The 15,020-nt window shown below is 49.8% G+C and overlaps 1 protein-coding gene across 1 annotated transcript in view; it reads right to left on the bottom strand.

Annotated features, from left to right (window-relative positions):
- ARHGAP22 (Rho GTPase activating protein 22) overlaps positions 1–15,020 on the bottom strand; it is a 210,203-nt gene that overhangs the window by 33,958 nt on the left and 161,225 nt on the right. The window contains exon 5 of the mRNA XM_067538946.1: positions 309–516. Within this exon, the coding sequence (XP_067395047.1) occupies positions 309–516 (208 nt within the window). The remainder of the gene's footprint in view (positions 1–308; positions 517–15,020) is intronic.

Genomic DNA, 15,020 nt, shown 5'->3' with positions numbered 1-15,020 from the left:
TGAGCGCTGGAGCCGTGGTCCAGCAAAGCGCTTCAGCACGTGCCTATCTTTAAGCACATGAGCAGTCACATCAGCTAGGCACGTGCTCAAATTTCAGGTCATGCTTAAGCACCTTTGGCCAGAGTTCAATGAACCTTGCAGGACTGAGCCCATAGAAAGCACATTAAATAAAGAGAACAACAGTCGGGTATGAGCATCTTCTGAGACTGCCACATGTGGGATGTGATCAGAAGCCAAGGATATTACAGTGACATGCATTAACGATCCAGAGTTTGGTACCCGCCCGAGTGACTAAGATACCGACTCACCTGTCAAAGAGGGGCTTCTCTCCACAGTCAAATGAATCCTGTAGGTCCTTGACAAGGTTGGCTTGACCAGGCATACGAAAAAGCCCTTCCTCGGTGAGGCCTCGCTCCCGGATAAAATCCACACATTGCTCGACCAGTAGCGGGGCCAGCCGCAGGCCATACTTCCGCTCGTATTGCACTGTGTCTTCCAGTCGCTGCCCGAAGATCCCTGCCAATGGGAGACGCACCCTGACGTTAATTTTAATTCTCCACAAGCCAGCAGATGGGATGGGGCCAGGGCAGGGTGGGAGCTGTATTTCACATGGAGGGAGCAAAACTGGGACATGGATGCAGTTGATACCAGAATCAGTAAAAATCAACCAGGAAAAATTACAAATTCATAATTTTGTTCTACTTAGAATAAAAAATACTATAGGCCAAATTCTGCCCTGACCTATGCAATAATAGCTCCCACTGCGGTCACTGGCAGGTGCCCAACTCAGGATAATATTTGCTCCCAAGAAAGGTAGAAAAGAATTCACCGTTGGTTCAGGTTATTTGTAGCTGTTCTCCATCTTTATGATAAACTGGGGCTACAGCTACACTGACGGTGGCAAATTTGCTGCCATCAGATCGATTTCTCTGGATTGATTGAACGGTCAGTGAAGACCCGCTCCATCGATCCAGAAATCGACGTACTAAGACCACCTTCACAAGTGGCGTAGCTCTGCGTCGACGGGAACACAGTTCCCGTCGGTGCAGTGCAGTGAAGACGGTGTACAGAAGAGAAGCAGAGAAGTCGACGGGAGTTATGCAAGTTTTTTGCATAGCTTGCGTAACTCCCGTTGACTGCCGCCGAATCTCGGAGGTAAGTGTAGACAGGGTTTGAGTGATTGCATGGACGGAGCACCTTTGATCCCAAAAGACTACAAAGCCCCATTTTAAATGGATGCACCAACTTGGCACATCAGAATCTACCACTGGAGCACACCCACCTCTGGGGAAGGACACAGCGGCTGCTAACAGCTCACCGCAACACAGACCAACAGCTAGGACAAGAAATGAAGCTTGGGACAGGAAGTGAAGGCTAATGTCCCCCATTGACACTGTCAGGGGAACGGTAAGGTGGCAGCATGTAATTACCCATTCTGGAACTGGCCAGAGATCCTGGAATTTATGGTAACACAATCGCAGCTGTGAAAGGTCCTTCCTGACTGGGTCCTTTTACTTTTACGTTTCATTTTCAACCATCTCATCTAACAAATCAGTCTCCCTTGCATCCTTCATTGTTGTTATTTAGCATGTATTTGCAGTAGTACCTAAGGCCGCCACCAGCTGGGGCCCCAGGGAGCTCAGTGCTGTACATACGTATAGTAAATGACAGTCCCTCCCTGTGATGTACAGTAATTAATGCATGTGCTGTGTAAATACTCATGTTCTGTCTCGCCATGACCTCTCCCACCGTGTGCGTGCAAACATACACACGCAGAAAATTACCCTGAATCATAAACATCATTGAGCAGCTTTCCTAGAAGAAACAGCTCCCCGTGCTATTCAATCACGTGCGCCTTTCCTTCCTGCACTCTGGATGCAATGCATATGCATACAGTACGCACCTAGGTCATGTGGAAAGGTAAGCCCCACCTGCTCCCTGTGTGTGACCCACTCCATGTAGCACTCTGTCTCCCTCTAGTGGTGACTGGGCTGCAGCTAGAGCTTGATGAGCCTGCTCTAGTCTTAGCTCATAGAGCAGGATTTCAGACACTACAGCCTCATGTTCTTAGAATCAAAGGTCCCAAGTTCAGTCCCCACAGGGATGTGGCTTAACAGGGCCTGCTCATAAACAAACTAGGGAAATGCACCTAGATGGAACTACCTATAAGGTGGTTGGAAAACCATTCCCAGAGGGTTATCAGTGGTTCACAGTCAAGTTGGAAGGGCATATTGAATGGGGTCCTGCGGGGATGGGTCTGGTCCTGTTCAATATCTTCATCAGTGATTTAGATGATGGCAGAGAGAGTTTGCTTACAAAGTTTGCGGATGATACTAAGCTGGGAGGGGTTGCAAGTGCTTTGCAGGATAGGATTAAAATGCAAAATGATCTGGACGAACTGGAGAAATGGTCTGCAATAAATAGGGTGAAATTCAATAAGGACAAATACAAAGTGCTCCACTTAGGAAGGAACAGTCAGTTGCACACATACACAATGGGAAATGACTGCCCTGAGGGAGTATGCGGAAAGGGAGATGGGAGCCGTCATAATGGATCACAAGCTCTATCCAGTCTTAACCTCCCTGCTGAGGCTGCCAACAAGGGAGTCCAATTTGGCATCTCTCAGGAAGGTAGATTTTGTCTACACACAAGTGGACACAAAAGGGGAATCTCCAGTTACTGGGGCTCCCCCCCGACTAAGGTTGCTCAGTGGCTGTGAATGGAGGAGCAGAGACATTTACCCTGTTAGACTCTCACAGCCTCTGTTTGTTTTCCACTCTAGCTGCCCTCTGAGCCTGTTTCCAGGCTCCCTTTCCTAGCACTGCCTGGTTTGGAATTGAACTTTTGATCCCAGCGGCGTGGGTTCAAAATCAGCCCAGCCCATTCCCCCGCTCCTTACTCATTTCTGGCTTTTGCCCGATTCCAAGCAGCGGCCAAAAGCTGAAAGGCTCCATATCCCATTATCTCCCACCAGCACACCTCTTCCTCTCCCCCTTGGAACAGGGATAACAACTTTCTTCAGGGAAAGGAGATCCCTGGTGACAGGATGGTCAGCTATGGGAGGCTTCAAGGGCAGGGTCACAGGACAGCAGCCTGCCTGCCAGGGAGCTCCAGCCTCTATCAGAAATTGAATTGTCTTCTCCCAGCAGCCATGTCTATCCCAAATCTCTCCACCATCAAACCCCTGGCCCCTGCCCGTCCTGTGCCTACACATCCCTCCACCCTGCCTGTCCGCCCTGTATAACTTGCTCGTGATTTCTCTTTCCAGCTACACATGCTGGGCTGGAAGGGAAAGAAGAGGCAATATGGACTCTGCCGCCTCTCGGGTTGAGAGGATGGGGTTAAAGCTGCTTTATTGCTGCTCCAAAGCCAATCTCAGGCCCCCCCTAAGACCAGAGCATGTGCATGGGCAGCTGTTCCAGAGCTAGGTGCTATGACCCTGTCATCCCCTTCCAGAATGGGGTTGTCGATAACAAACATAGGAGGACAGAGATATCCATCTCCCTTGGATACCATTCTAACTACAGCACCGCGCTCCCAGTGCCTGAAGCCTGCTCCACCCGCAGGGTTCACGCTGATTAAAGTAAATCAATACAAACCCCAATGCGGGCAGCTCACTGCTTCAATGCGGATAATGATATGGCCATCCTTTGTAAAGTGCATTGGGACTGAGGGGTGAAAAGTAAGAGGGAGGCATCCATTACTGGCGTGGACCCTCCAGGTAGAAGCAGTTCTATCAGGCTCGCATGCTGGCAATGGTCCTTAGACTGTCACTTCTCTTAACCGACAGCACCTACCTCACCAGGAAAATCCCACCGCTCCACCCAAAGGCTGCGCCCTGACAGATTTCAGAGCGGGAAGTGCCTACGCTCTCTGGAATCAGTCTCTTTTCTGCATCTCCTCACTCATCCAGCCCTGCACAACAAGGGCTTGTTAAAGGGGAGCAGCCAGATGGTCTCTCACCTCCCCCACCCCAAGGTTGGATGGGCTTTGTCCTTCCTTTGAAATGAAAAGCAAATTCGGAGCCAATTCCACACAGCAAAATCCGTTGGCTCCTGGAGGCTTAGGCCTGTTTTTAATCACCGGGGCCTGTAGCTGCTGCTGAATTTGCCAGCGCTTTGCTCTCTTTGATGATCCCCTTGGAAGACGTTACTGCCCTGTGCTGCTCTTTATTTCCGTCCCAGCAGATGTGGGAGCCAATGCCACTCAGCCTACAGAGCCGCCCGCTAGGGTTAGACTAGAAATCTGGCCCAAAGCTATTGGCAACCAAACAGTTAACGCCTCTTGTCCTATCATTATCTAGAGTCAGGGGTTTTGTTTGGTTTCAAAGCAGTAAACGAACACGCCTGGGACCACATCCTTAATCTCTGGGAGATCCTACAGATACCAGACAAATGGGTTAGAACAATTGGGGGGAGGGGTGGGGATTTCCAACACACTACCTCTGTTCTCTAAAGATTTAGGTGGATCGCTGCAGAAAACCAAGCCCACAAGGAGGTACTGACTCTCAGCCACAGCTGGGCTCTGTCTGGGCCAAAGAGCTCACCCACCAGCTCCAGGCAGACAATGCCTATACATTCAGCCATGCTGTTGACATGCAGTGGGCAGGAAATATAATCTCCCACCTCCAGTTTTGTGCATCCCAACTAAACTACAGGCGAAACAAGAAAGTCAGATCTCGGGTCCACTTAGCTCAGATTGCTGTGCCAAGCAAACCCAACACTCAGCACACACTCAGAGTGGAAAGATCAGAGCAATGTGTCCAGCTAATATAGCTGTGTGATCATATGCCACGCACAGATTCAGGTGTACATGCTCACCATGGACATACAGGCTCACACACATCTGGCGGCCTCACCCAGACATACATGACCTACATATGCTCACACACACACAGACCCAAGCGCTTGCACAAGGTTACATATGTGCTCACCCACATATGGACTCCCACGCTCTCTCTTTCTCACCCCTGCCACTCCCCATCTGTCACTCTCACAGACACGAAATCATGGCTGGGCACAGAGTCAGCCCCCCCCCACACTTAGCTCACTCCCACATATGCTCGCTCGCCCTCATGCATGCTCACCTCCATGCATGTGGATACATGAACACTCATTCACCATCATGCACAGACACACTCATTTTCCTCACTTGTGCACACCAACACACACGCCCTCCTGTGCACATATCACTAATATTTCAGTAGCAGCTACAGGTCCAATTGTGCAAGGCGCTGTGCATGCGTGGGCACACACACACACACACACACATAGAGTTCCTGCTCCTAAGAGTTTATGCTCTAACTAAAGAAGGCAGACAAAAAGTGGGAGAATGGGACACAACAGACTATCAGGATTGGAGGCACAGCGAGATTATGAGACTTGCCCAAGGTCAAACAGGGAGTCCTTGGTGGAGATGGTAACTTTCACACACACACACACACACACACACTCTCTCTCTCTCTCTCTCTCTCTCAAAACTCCCACAAAAACTTCCTTAGCAGTTCGCGTTGGGGCTGGCGGGTGAAGGCAGCCTTTCTGGCCCCTGCCCATATCCTCCTCCCCGCTTTACCTCTGTAAAGAGCGAGGTTATATTTAGCCTGTGTCTGCACTTACCCTGGTATTAATGCAAAGATCTGCTTTTCCTCTAGGAAAAGGAAACCATAACAACGGTAAGCTCTGGAAAACGGTCGCCTACCTCTGGCTGTGGTGCAGCACTCAGCTACATGGCAGGCACTGAGCTTCAAACAGAAGCCAGGCAGCATCAGACAGCAGGAGCGGCAGAGAAAGAAAGTCCTGACTTCAGGCATCAGACACATTCTGAGTCTCAGCACTGGCAGCCTTCCATTCCCCCAGCGCTGGAGAGCCGAGAGCAGCCGCTCTGCCCTGGGAGATAGTCTCAGCAGCACATCTGGTCTCAGATCCACGACTCGGCATTAATTATGACTTGTGCAGAAAGCATTTGAAATATCCAATGAGCTGCAGAGCTAGCCAGCTCCCTCAGCCAGGGGAAAGAGAGAGAGAGACAGGCAGGTAGGATCTTGCCCACCCTCCACGCCACAGCCTGTGTAAACAGCAGCTAAGTATGGGTCGCAAGTTTTAACAAAGGCATCCCCTATAGGCTGTGTAATATATTCATGCTCTAATTGCTTGTCAGATCTATTCCTGATAGCCGGGAGAACTCAGCAACAGTTGCTGTCTGCATGCTACACTCTCCGTCCCGTCCTCTCCTGGGCCCTCGTGCTACAGGCTCTGTTAGCTGCCCCACAGACAGTCCGTTGCCTCTGGCTGGCATTTTGATTGAAGACCAAGTAGCAGAAGCAGAGAAGTCAGTGTCAGAGGAGCATCCACTGAGCTCCAGGGTCATTCACATGGTCTAACAGAGGAGGAAATCTCCGGCTCAGGGCAGAATCTGAACAGCAGGCCCAGCGTAGCCTTATCAGCCGCACAGCATTTGCTTTAGCCATTGCCACACAGGCTACCCATTGTGACTTGCTCAGCAGGAGTGTCAGTGGAACAGAATGAAGTAAGGAGCCCGCCATATGGGGAGGGGTTTGCAAACGTGAAGGCTGCCAGGTTAGCAGACACCAGGTATTGAACCAGTGACTTCCAGGGCTAGAGACATGAGCCGTCACAGCTTAACGCATAATACGCTGACCAGTGGGTTCCACAGAGCTCAGACACAATACAATATATTCACTTCATTCCATTTAAAAACCAGCAATTGCAGGACTGCAGATCAGTGACCCATAATCAACCAGAACCTTCACCCCACATTTGGGAGCTCTGACAAAGTGTGGCTAACTTTTCCTCTCAGATAATGCCCATGTATGCAAAAAAAAGGATCAGACATTTATACAGATAATGAGACCCTCACCAGCTGCACTAGATAGGATATAGGGGCTATAAACCACCATGCTTCGTCAAAGAAAGAAAGAACAAAGGTGCCATGAGAGACAAAACGACCACACTAACTCCTGTGGGTGACTTAGCTGAAACATAAGATGGCAGCGGCCCCATAGCTGTTCCCTGCAGGGGACGACCCTACAGTCCAAGGTACAGTGGTGGGGCACGGGAACAGCCGGGCAATGTCATGTTGCACCCTCCCTCTGCTGCTGTTACCATCCGAGATCCACTTGCTGGTGGATGTGAAGTAGGTCTTAGTCGGTCTCATAAGGATGGGGGGCATGTCAGATACAATATTCCTAATCCAAAGCACTTAGAAATCATGACTCAAGGGCCAAACTATCATGAGATTCATGATTTTTAAGCCAGAGTTTGCTTTTAATTTGCTTTCTGGGTTTTGAGACCCGAGGCTGGACATGGATCACAGGTCCAAGTTTTCCCATGCCACCCCACAGGCTGGAAGGGTACTTTTTCTAAAACTGAAAGCTGAGATTCTCACATGAGCAGGAGCTGTGGATTTGCAAAGGACACTCGGTCTTGCTAGACTTGTGAGAAGATCTGGAGTGGTGTGAACAGGCCGGCAGGCCCTCTTTGTGAATCACGCAGACACACGCAGTCCAGCAGAGAACCTCCACCAACTCTTCATTACTGTTTAGGCTCCAGGTACCTCACAACAAAGCAGCAGTGCCTTTCTGCTGCCTGGCTCAGCCTTTTATACTGCTTGCTCTCTTCCCAGCGCGATTCAGCTGGAGAACTAGTTGCCTCCTTAGCTCACCAGGCTCCCTACAGATGCGGGTGATTCCTTCTACCCTTCCAAGTCCAAACGACCTACGTCCCTCCTGCTCTAACCACACCGAGAGCCCGGGGTGTTCTGAGTAGCCAGGTTGCTGGATTCCAAAGAGGTCAATTTATAGCTGCTCACAGCCGCCTGTCTCAGCTGGGGACACCGCAGGCAAACAACCATCACAACTGGCACTACGTGCTCAAAGGGTGGTAAGGGCAGGGACGGCTGACCTCTCTCCCCCTGGGAATGGGGTTGCTGGGGGAGGGGGGGAGAGCTTACGCTGCCACTACCTGGGCTGATCTTGTTCTGTTGATAAAGCGATTTGGCAAGAAAAGCCGCCATGGATGTTCTGCAGGGGAGCTGAGCCGTTTGTTTCCCGGGTACCCCAGCTTCGGCCCAACGTGCTGCTGGGGGTGTTCTCCCGGTAACTCTCTCATGGGCTGGCAGCTCAGCAGTTAGTCTGTAGGGACCTGAGCTGTGAGACAGGGACTTGGCTGTACAGGTCTTTACAAGCCCTGAGACTCAACCCAGGCTTGCTGGAAAGTTCACTCAGGCTCAGAAACGCCCTTGAAAACCTAGGCAGGTTTAAAACTTGGCATCTACCGCAGGTCAAATCCACCCCTGCAACAGACAGCAAAACTCAGGAACAGCGAGCCCATGTGAACCAAAGTAAGGTTCCACTCCAACCCCTGTGCAAATGGAACCTGCCTGCCTTCACACAGCCCCCCAAGATGGTACAGGTAGACTGCTTCCAGCTAGAGCTGGGCCTAGGCTGTTATGTTCAGGGATGGAAGAGCCAGGGGTTTGATTTGCTTCTTTTCAGAGGTAGGGCCTAGTCTTAAAGTTTGAACCCAGATCTGAACTCTCTCAAAGTTTGGGCACGTTCAGGTCCAGGATTTCACTTCAGGCCCATCTCTGATCCCAGCCAAACTCAGGTGAATGGGTCACCTCTTTTTACCAACAGAAAGCTGGCAGTGAAATAGTTAAGGACACTCAGACGGACTACTAAACTCAGCAGGAAATCATTGACCAATCATCCTTCCCTGGGCACAGAACAATTCCCTACTCCTGGATGTTTGGGACAGATCCTCTTAATAAAACTCCACTCCTGGCCCAATATTCTGAACCAGGGAGTCATCATTACTGGTATCTGAATGAAAATCAAAACCTCAGAATACAGCGTCCTCTGAATGCTGACTGAAATAGCCAGATCACACTGATTTCCAGCAGTCAACCGGACCTGTATTTAGGGCAAACATGAGACAAAGTGTAATCATTGAAAGGTTATTAAACATCACTGCTCATCTTTCCTTAGCAATGGAGGCGATTCAGCTAATCCTGTCTAAACAGCTTTTCCATCTCTCTACGGTCTGACAGGAAGGAGCCTCATTAAACAGCACAGTAAATTACACTGCAGCAGATTCTGCACAGTTTATTCTCTGAACTGAGCTTATAACTGTTTGCATGGAGAAAACAAAAAGATGATAAACAGCCCTGAGGATTGCTTAGCCACAACATCCAGAATGCCGCGCCAAAACCAGCCACTCATTAGTCTGCCTCTCTCTAAACAATGAGAAGAAGTAGTATTTTGAGAATGAAATGTTGAGAGCAACATAAAAATACCTTTCAAATTAACAGTCAACAATCTGATCTGAGCCAATATCCCTTGAAAAGCTTGATTCTCCACACAATGCGATAACACGGGAAACATACATTTGATAAAGGGCTCAATTATCTAGCAGGAAAAGCTATAACAAGGCCCAATGGCTGGAAGTTGAAGCAAGACAAATTCAGACTGGAAATAAAATGTAATTTTTTAAACAGTGAGGATAAATAACCATCGGAACAACAAGAGTTGTGGTGGATTCTCCATCACTGACAAGTTTTAAATCAATATTGGATTTTTTTTCTGAAAGATCTGCTCTAAGGATTATTGTGGGGAACTTCTTTGGCCTGTGTTATACAGCAGATCAGACCAGATAATCACAGTGGTTCCTTCCGGCTTTGGAATCTATGAAACTTTTCACTTCCGTCACCCCTTTCATCCAGGGACTTTCACATTCATTCCCACCACTCACTTAACGTGGTTGTCTCCCATGTTCAATATAGGGAAATGGCGGCAGAGAAAGATGAAAGCCCAAATTTTCAGAGCTGTCATTAGTTCACTTTTCGGATGTCCAACTTGGGAGTCCTAGGCCCAGATTGGCATCTCACTCCCATGAGTGAGGGGTCTAAATAGTTTGGAGGATCTGGAGCCTGGGGCCTTATTTCCCAGAGCCCTAGGCACCATCAATTTCCATCGACTTGAAGAGCAGTTTTGGTTGCACAAATGTGGTAAGAACATCTCTCCCGAGTCCACTTCATCTTGAGCTTCCTGTTCTCAGACATGTCTACAGGAATACTGGGTGTGAGTGAATATCAGTATAGTTATGACATAATATCTATTCCCACCAAGGAGCCTCATCATCAGAGCACGGCTTGGAATCCTGCCCTAGGGTCCAACTACAAGGACGGATGGAGGGCTTCTGAATCCTGTACTGGATCCAGGGCTGAATGTTGCTGCTGATTCCTGTCTCTAATGGACCGAACCAAAACCCTGGCTCTCTGAACACCCTGGAATGCCCTTGAACTTTGTTAGCTTTGCAGTCTGGCTCCGGATCCAAACTTTGCTGCTTGGGCCCATTTTATTTTATGGTGAATCTGTGACTTAGTGGGTAGCGCACTGAATTAGGACTCAGGAGGCCTGGCTTCTATTCCTCGCTCTGCCACTGGCTTGCTGGGTGGCCATGGGCAAGTCAACCCCCGTGCCTCCGTTTTCCCATCTGTAAAATGGGGATAATGATACTGACCTGCTTTGTAAATTGCTTTGCAATCTGGGAATGAAAAGCAATAGATAAGAGCTAAGGATTGTTATTTATTCATAACCAGTGATAGGTAGATCACCTCACATAAAATATTAACCAAAATCAATGCCCCTAAACTTTGCCAGAGCCCCCAACCTAAGCAGCTTGGGTGCCTGGGAAATGAATGAGATGATCTCCAAACCAAACCTTAGACGTGCCTGGCTCTGCTGGTAGCATGCACCCATAAACCGCTCAGTGCTGAGTGAATGTCACACTCACCATTTCACTTTACATCCTCCAGGCTCAACAAGAGAATCCAATCCATTTGTGAATTATTTTGCATTGTCTTTTATCCTTTACATCTAAATTTGGGTTGCAGTGAACACAAAGCATCATTGCACTAGGAAAACCTCCGTTCTTATCTGTGACGGGTGAGGTCAGGGTCAAAAATCTAGCAGTGACTGTGAGTGTATCCCTGACATGCAATGCAATAACCTACTCTTCCCAACTGCGGAGCTGTTTGTGCTTAGGAGGCTGGAATGGCTGCCATTTGGCACTTTGAATTGCAAAGAGTTTGCTGTAGATCTGATCCTCTGAGATCTGCATTTACAAGGGAGCCCTGAACTCCTCCCATGTGTGAACTGATTAGAAGCTACCTGAGGAGGCACAGAAATGGGTTTCAGCAGCGACTCATTCCCAGTTCTGCCAATGACCTCCCATGTGACTGCTCTGTGCCTCGGTTTCCCTCTATCTAATGGGAACACTAATACTTCCCTAGCTCACCAGAGGGCAGGGAAGCTGATTTACTAATGGTGCCCTCCAGCCCCACTAAGATCCTCTGATGGAAGGTGTTAGAGATTCATAGATTCTGCTAAAGACTTTTGTGGGCAACTAACTCCACCGCATCCCTGTCTGTCCAGCGAGAAAAAATCCTGTGGTCTGGGAGGCTGTAGCAAGTGAAGTCGAGTCATTCACTGCTCCCAGGGCAAACTGCTGACCTGCATCGAGAAACCAAGTCTCCTGGCTGAGCAGGAATGAGAACGGGCCTCTGGCTCAGTGTCCTTGTCAACACCCCCCACGGGCAGATGTGGCAGTGGGGAAGAGTGCACACACAGTTAGCACTGTGCCCCCTTCCCTGGGCTGCACGCTGGGGCCCAACGGGCTGAACAGGGCCAGAGGAGGAGTCTGGGAATCAGGAGGAAGGCCCACTCCTGTTCACACTGAAAATCCTGTACCTGGGTGAGCTGCCTGCTGCAATTCCTGTACCTCCTCTGGGCCAGTTGATCCTGGCCCTTTGCATGAGATTCCAGCATTAAGCTGGGGTCAGGACAAAGGGGGACAACTTCCAGGAGCTTAAACAAAGTGGACATGGAAAGTGGCTCAGGAGAGTTTCAGCACAGAGATACAGCTTGGTGCCAGCCAGACACAGCAGTGGCAAGCAACGAAGAACCCAGAGGAGCTGGAAAAGCATTGAACGGTTCAGAGGTTTATTCAAACATCCTGGGGCTGGAAAGAGCAGGGGAGCTGCCCTTTCTTGTGGGATTCAGGCATTCCTGAGCCAGGACATGAGGAATTCTGTTTAAATAAGTTAACCAAACTTTTCTGAGCCGTCTCAGCAGAGGGTGAGGATGGAATGGGCCCTGCCAGCCCAACCTGCAGCCCAATAGATAGCAGACGGGGACTGTAAAGCTGAAGGCCTACTGATGGGGGAAGGGGGAAAGGAGAACTTTCCACTACCTACGAGAATCCCGGAGGAGCTGAAGAGGTTGGAGGGGCTCAAAGGGTTAAATCTGCTGCCTGCAGGCAGCTAAGCTACTTTTCTCCTTTAACACAGTGTTCATCAAAGAAATAACAGTGATATTAAAATGCTTGCCTGCGAGCTGAGAAACCCCACAGGTACATGTGGCCTATTAATCACCCACTACCAGGGCCTGCTCTCAGAGCCAGGGGGGCTTTGAGCCTGTGTCAGCTTTCGTAAACCAAGCACAAACATGGCCAGTGCTCAAAGGGGAGGCCTGCGTGGGAAACTGAGGGTGTGAGTGACTCAGCTGGGGAGCACTTACCCTTCTGAGTCAGCCCCCACGCACTGCCCCCCACCATGGCTGGAGGCGGACATGAAACAATCTAATGTAACAAATCTGTGGCCATCTAAGATTTCACTATTATTACTTGGTGGCCCACTATGGCTAACAGGAATAGGATTCAGATCAGTCTGCTAGACGAATGCAAGCCCCTCATGCTTGATCTAGAGGAGAATCACCATCAGCAGTAAAGGGCATATGTAACAGGGATAAGCAGTTCTGATTGACTTCAGTAGCAAGTGGTGGTGCAAATGTGTATATATGAACCTATTGATGTGCGTTTGTGATGCAATAGAGGTTCTTTTGGAAAGAAATGTGCTACAGACAGACTGTATCTTTAGGGAGCACAACAAGACCCAAGGCTTTTGGCCGCTGTTAAGAGCTGCATGTAAAGAGAAACCTCTCGGCAGGGCACAAGACGTGTTACTGGTTCCATGAAATCCGGGAATGATGCTACACATTCTTGAGTGCCACCTACTGGCCCCGTATAAGCATACAGACATCTCATTAGCACACGCCTGTATCAGGGGCTACCATCAAATTATTAATCATTGCCTACCACTGTAGTAGTGCAGAAGAGGCCCTGTGGCACAGAAGTGAGGTGCTACTTCTTCTAGCCCGTAGGGGGGTAGTCCAGCAGGCCCTCTAACACAGGCGTGGCCCTTGTCCTTCAGCGGGCCCTAAGGATTTATGTGCAGCATTGCACCTATGGCCTGCCACCAAGGAAGATATGATTGCCCAGCGGACATCATTCATCGGCCCTGCTGCCCATGACCTCACAAGCTGAGACGATGGGCCAGGCCCTCAGCTGGTGGAAGCCCTTGAGCTAGGCCAATTTACAGCACATGGGGCATTTGGCCCACTGTCTCCTGTCTCTGCAGCTGTGCTAACACTAGCCCCGCCAGCAGCCTTCAGTTCCAACGCTCTGAGGTTGCATGGAGGGGCGCTAACCCCCTTCACACAGCGCCCCACACAGTCGGGCTCTGCTCTGCACGCTCCATACTCCTGGGCTGTCCCACATCTCTATCTGGAGCCAGGCAACGTGTGTGTTTGAGCTGAGTCTTGTGACTTGATGTCACAGATTCATAGACGCTAAAGCCGGACGGGTCCCCTGCAATCAGAGTTGGAGCTCCTGTGTAACACAGGCCAGAGAACTGCCCTGCAGTAATTCCTCGAGCAGATCTTTTAGAAAACACATCATCTTGATTTAAAAATCGCCAGCAATGGAGAATCCATGCTGGCCCTTGGTAAAATTGTTTTCCGGAAGCTCACAAATTGTGTGTGTGTGTGTGTGTGAACCCCACAGAGCAGAAACCTGGGCGTGTCTCATGCAGCCCTAAACCGTGGAACTGCTGTGGGTCATCTCTAGACAGTAATCTCTAGGGGTTAGGGCTTGCAAAGCCTCCGATGTCATTTAGGAACAGAAGTCCCATTGATGTTCACCCCACGCCTGGTCTTTGCCTTGTTGTAAGACATGCTTTCTGAAAGTTTGAAGTCTATGCAGGATCTGATTAATGGATCCATCTTTGTCTGTTCTCTAGGACGGATCAGATACAGTTGCCGAAGGGAAAGACAGCCCAGTGGTGTGGGTGCTAGCCAGAGACTTCGGCCTGCTCCATCCCAGACAGCCTGGATGGATGTTGGGCAAGTCACTTGGCCTCTCTGTGCCCAGCTGTACAATGGGGATAATATTCCTACCCTGCCTCAGGGGCATCGTGAAGATAAATGCCTGGTGAGGTGCCCAGCCACTATGATAATGAGCCTATGGGGCACCTTAGATATCTAGACAAGTCAGGTCTGATTGCATCTTAGGGGCAGATGTGAGAGACAAAGAAGATGCTGAGTAGACTGTTTTGGCAGGGAGGCGGGGTAGGGGGAGAGCAGACAGCGAGGCCCCATCTCTGACTCAGTTTTCTTCCCTGTCCTGTGCCTTAGGATTTCCTTTTACAGATAGGGAAACTGACTTCTGCTGCTGTGAGTACCGACTAAGGTAAAACTGATCTCAACCTCCACAGGTTCTTTGTCCTTCCCCTTGTCCCAGGTAGATCTTTCTGAATTCATCCAGCTCCTTAAGACAGACCCCTCCTCTGTTCCTCTCTCATTGCTCGGGTCTGTCTCCCACCCCCAGACAATGCTTACTCTGGGGTGGAAGAACAAACACTGATAAAACTGGCCAGGCGCCAGTTGTATCTCTGGGCAGAGATAACACACACGCATACACCGGAGGCAAAGCAAACAGCCAGCAGCTTCTCAGGGATCTCACTGGGTTTTATCCTACCCCGCAGCCTGCCCTTTTCTGCCCCATGGGAAGGAAAGAGAATGCTGCAGATGTAGTCCCTGCATGACAGATATGGAAGGAACAATGCTAGAGGAGGCTGGCTCCATTTCTGGGGCAGCCTCTCAGCTG

Source organism: Emydura macquarii, unplaced genomic scaffold (assembly GCF_026122565.2).
Source record: "Emydura macquarii macquarii isolate MOO-44397 ecotype Brisbane River unplaced genomic scaffold, CSIRO-AGI_Emac_v2 contig_67, whole genome shotgun sequence".
NCBI classification, from domain to species: domain Eukaryota; kingdom Metazoa; phylum Chordata; order Testudines; family Chelidae; genus Emydura; species Emydura macquarii.
Note: the sequence above shows the minus strand (reverse complement) of the source record. Positions and strands in the feature narration are given on the sequence as shown.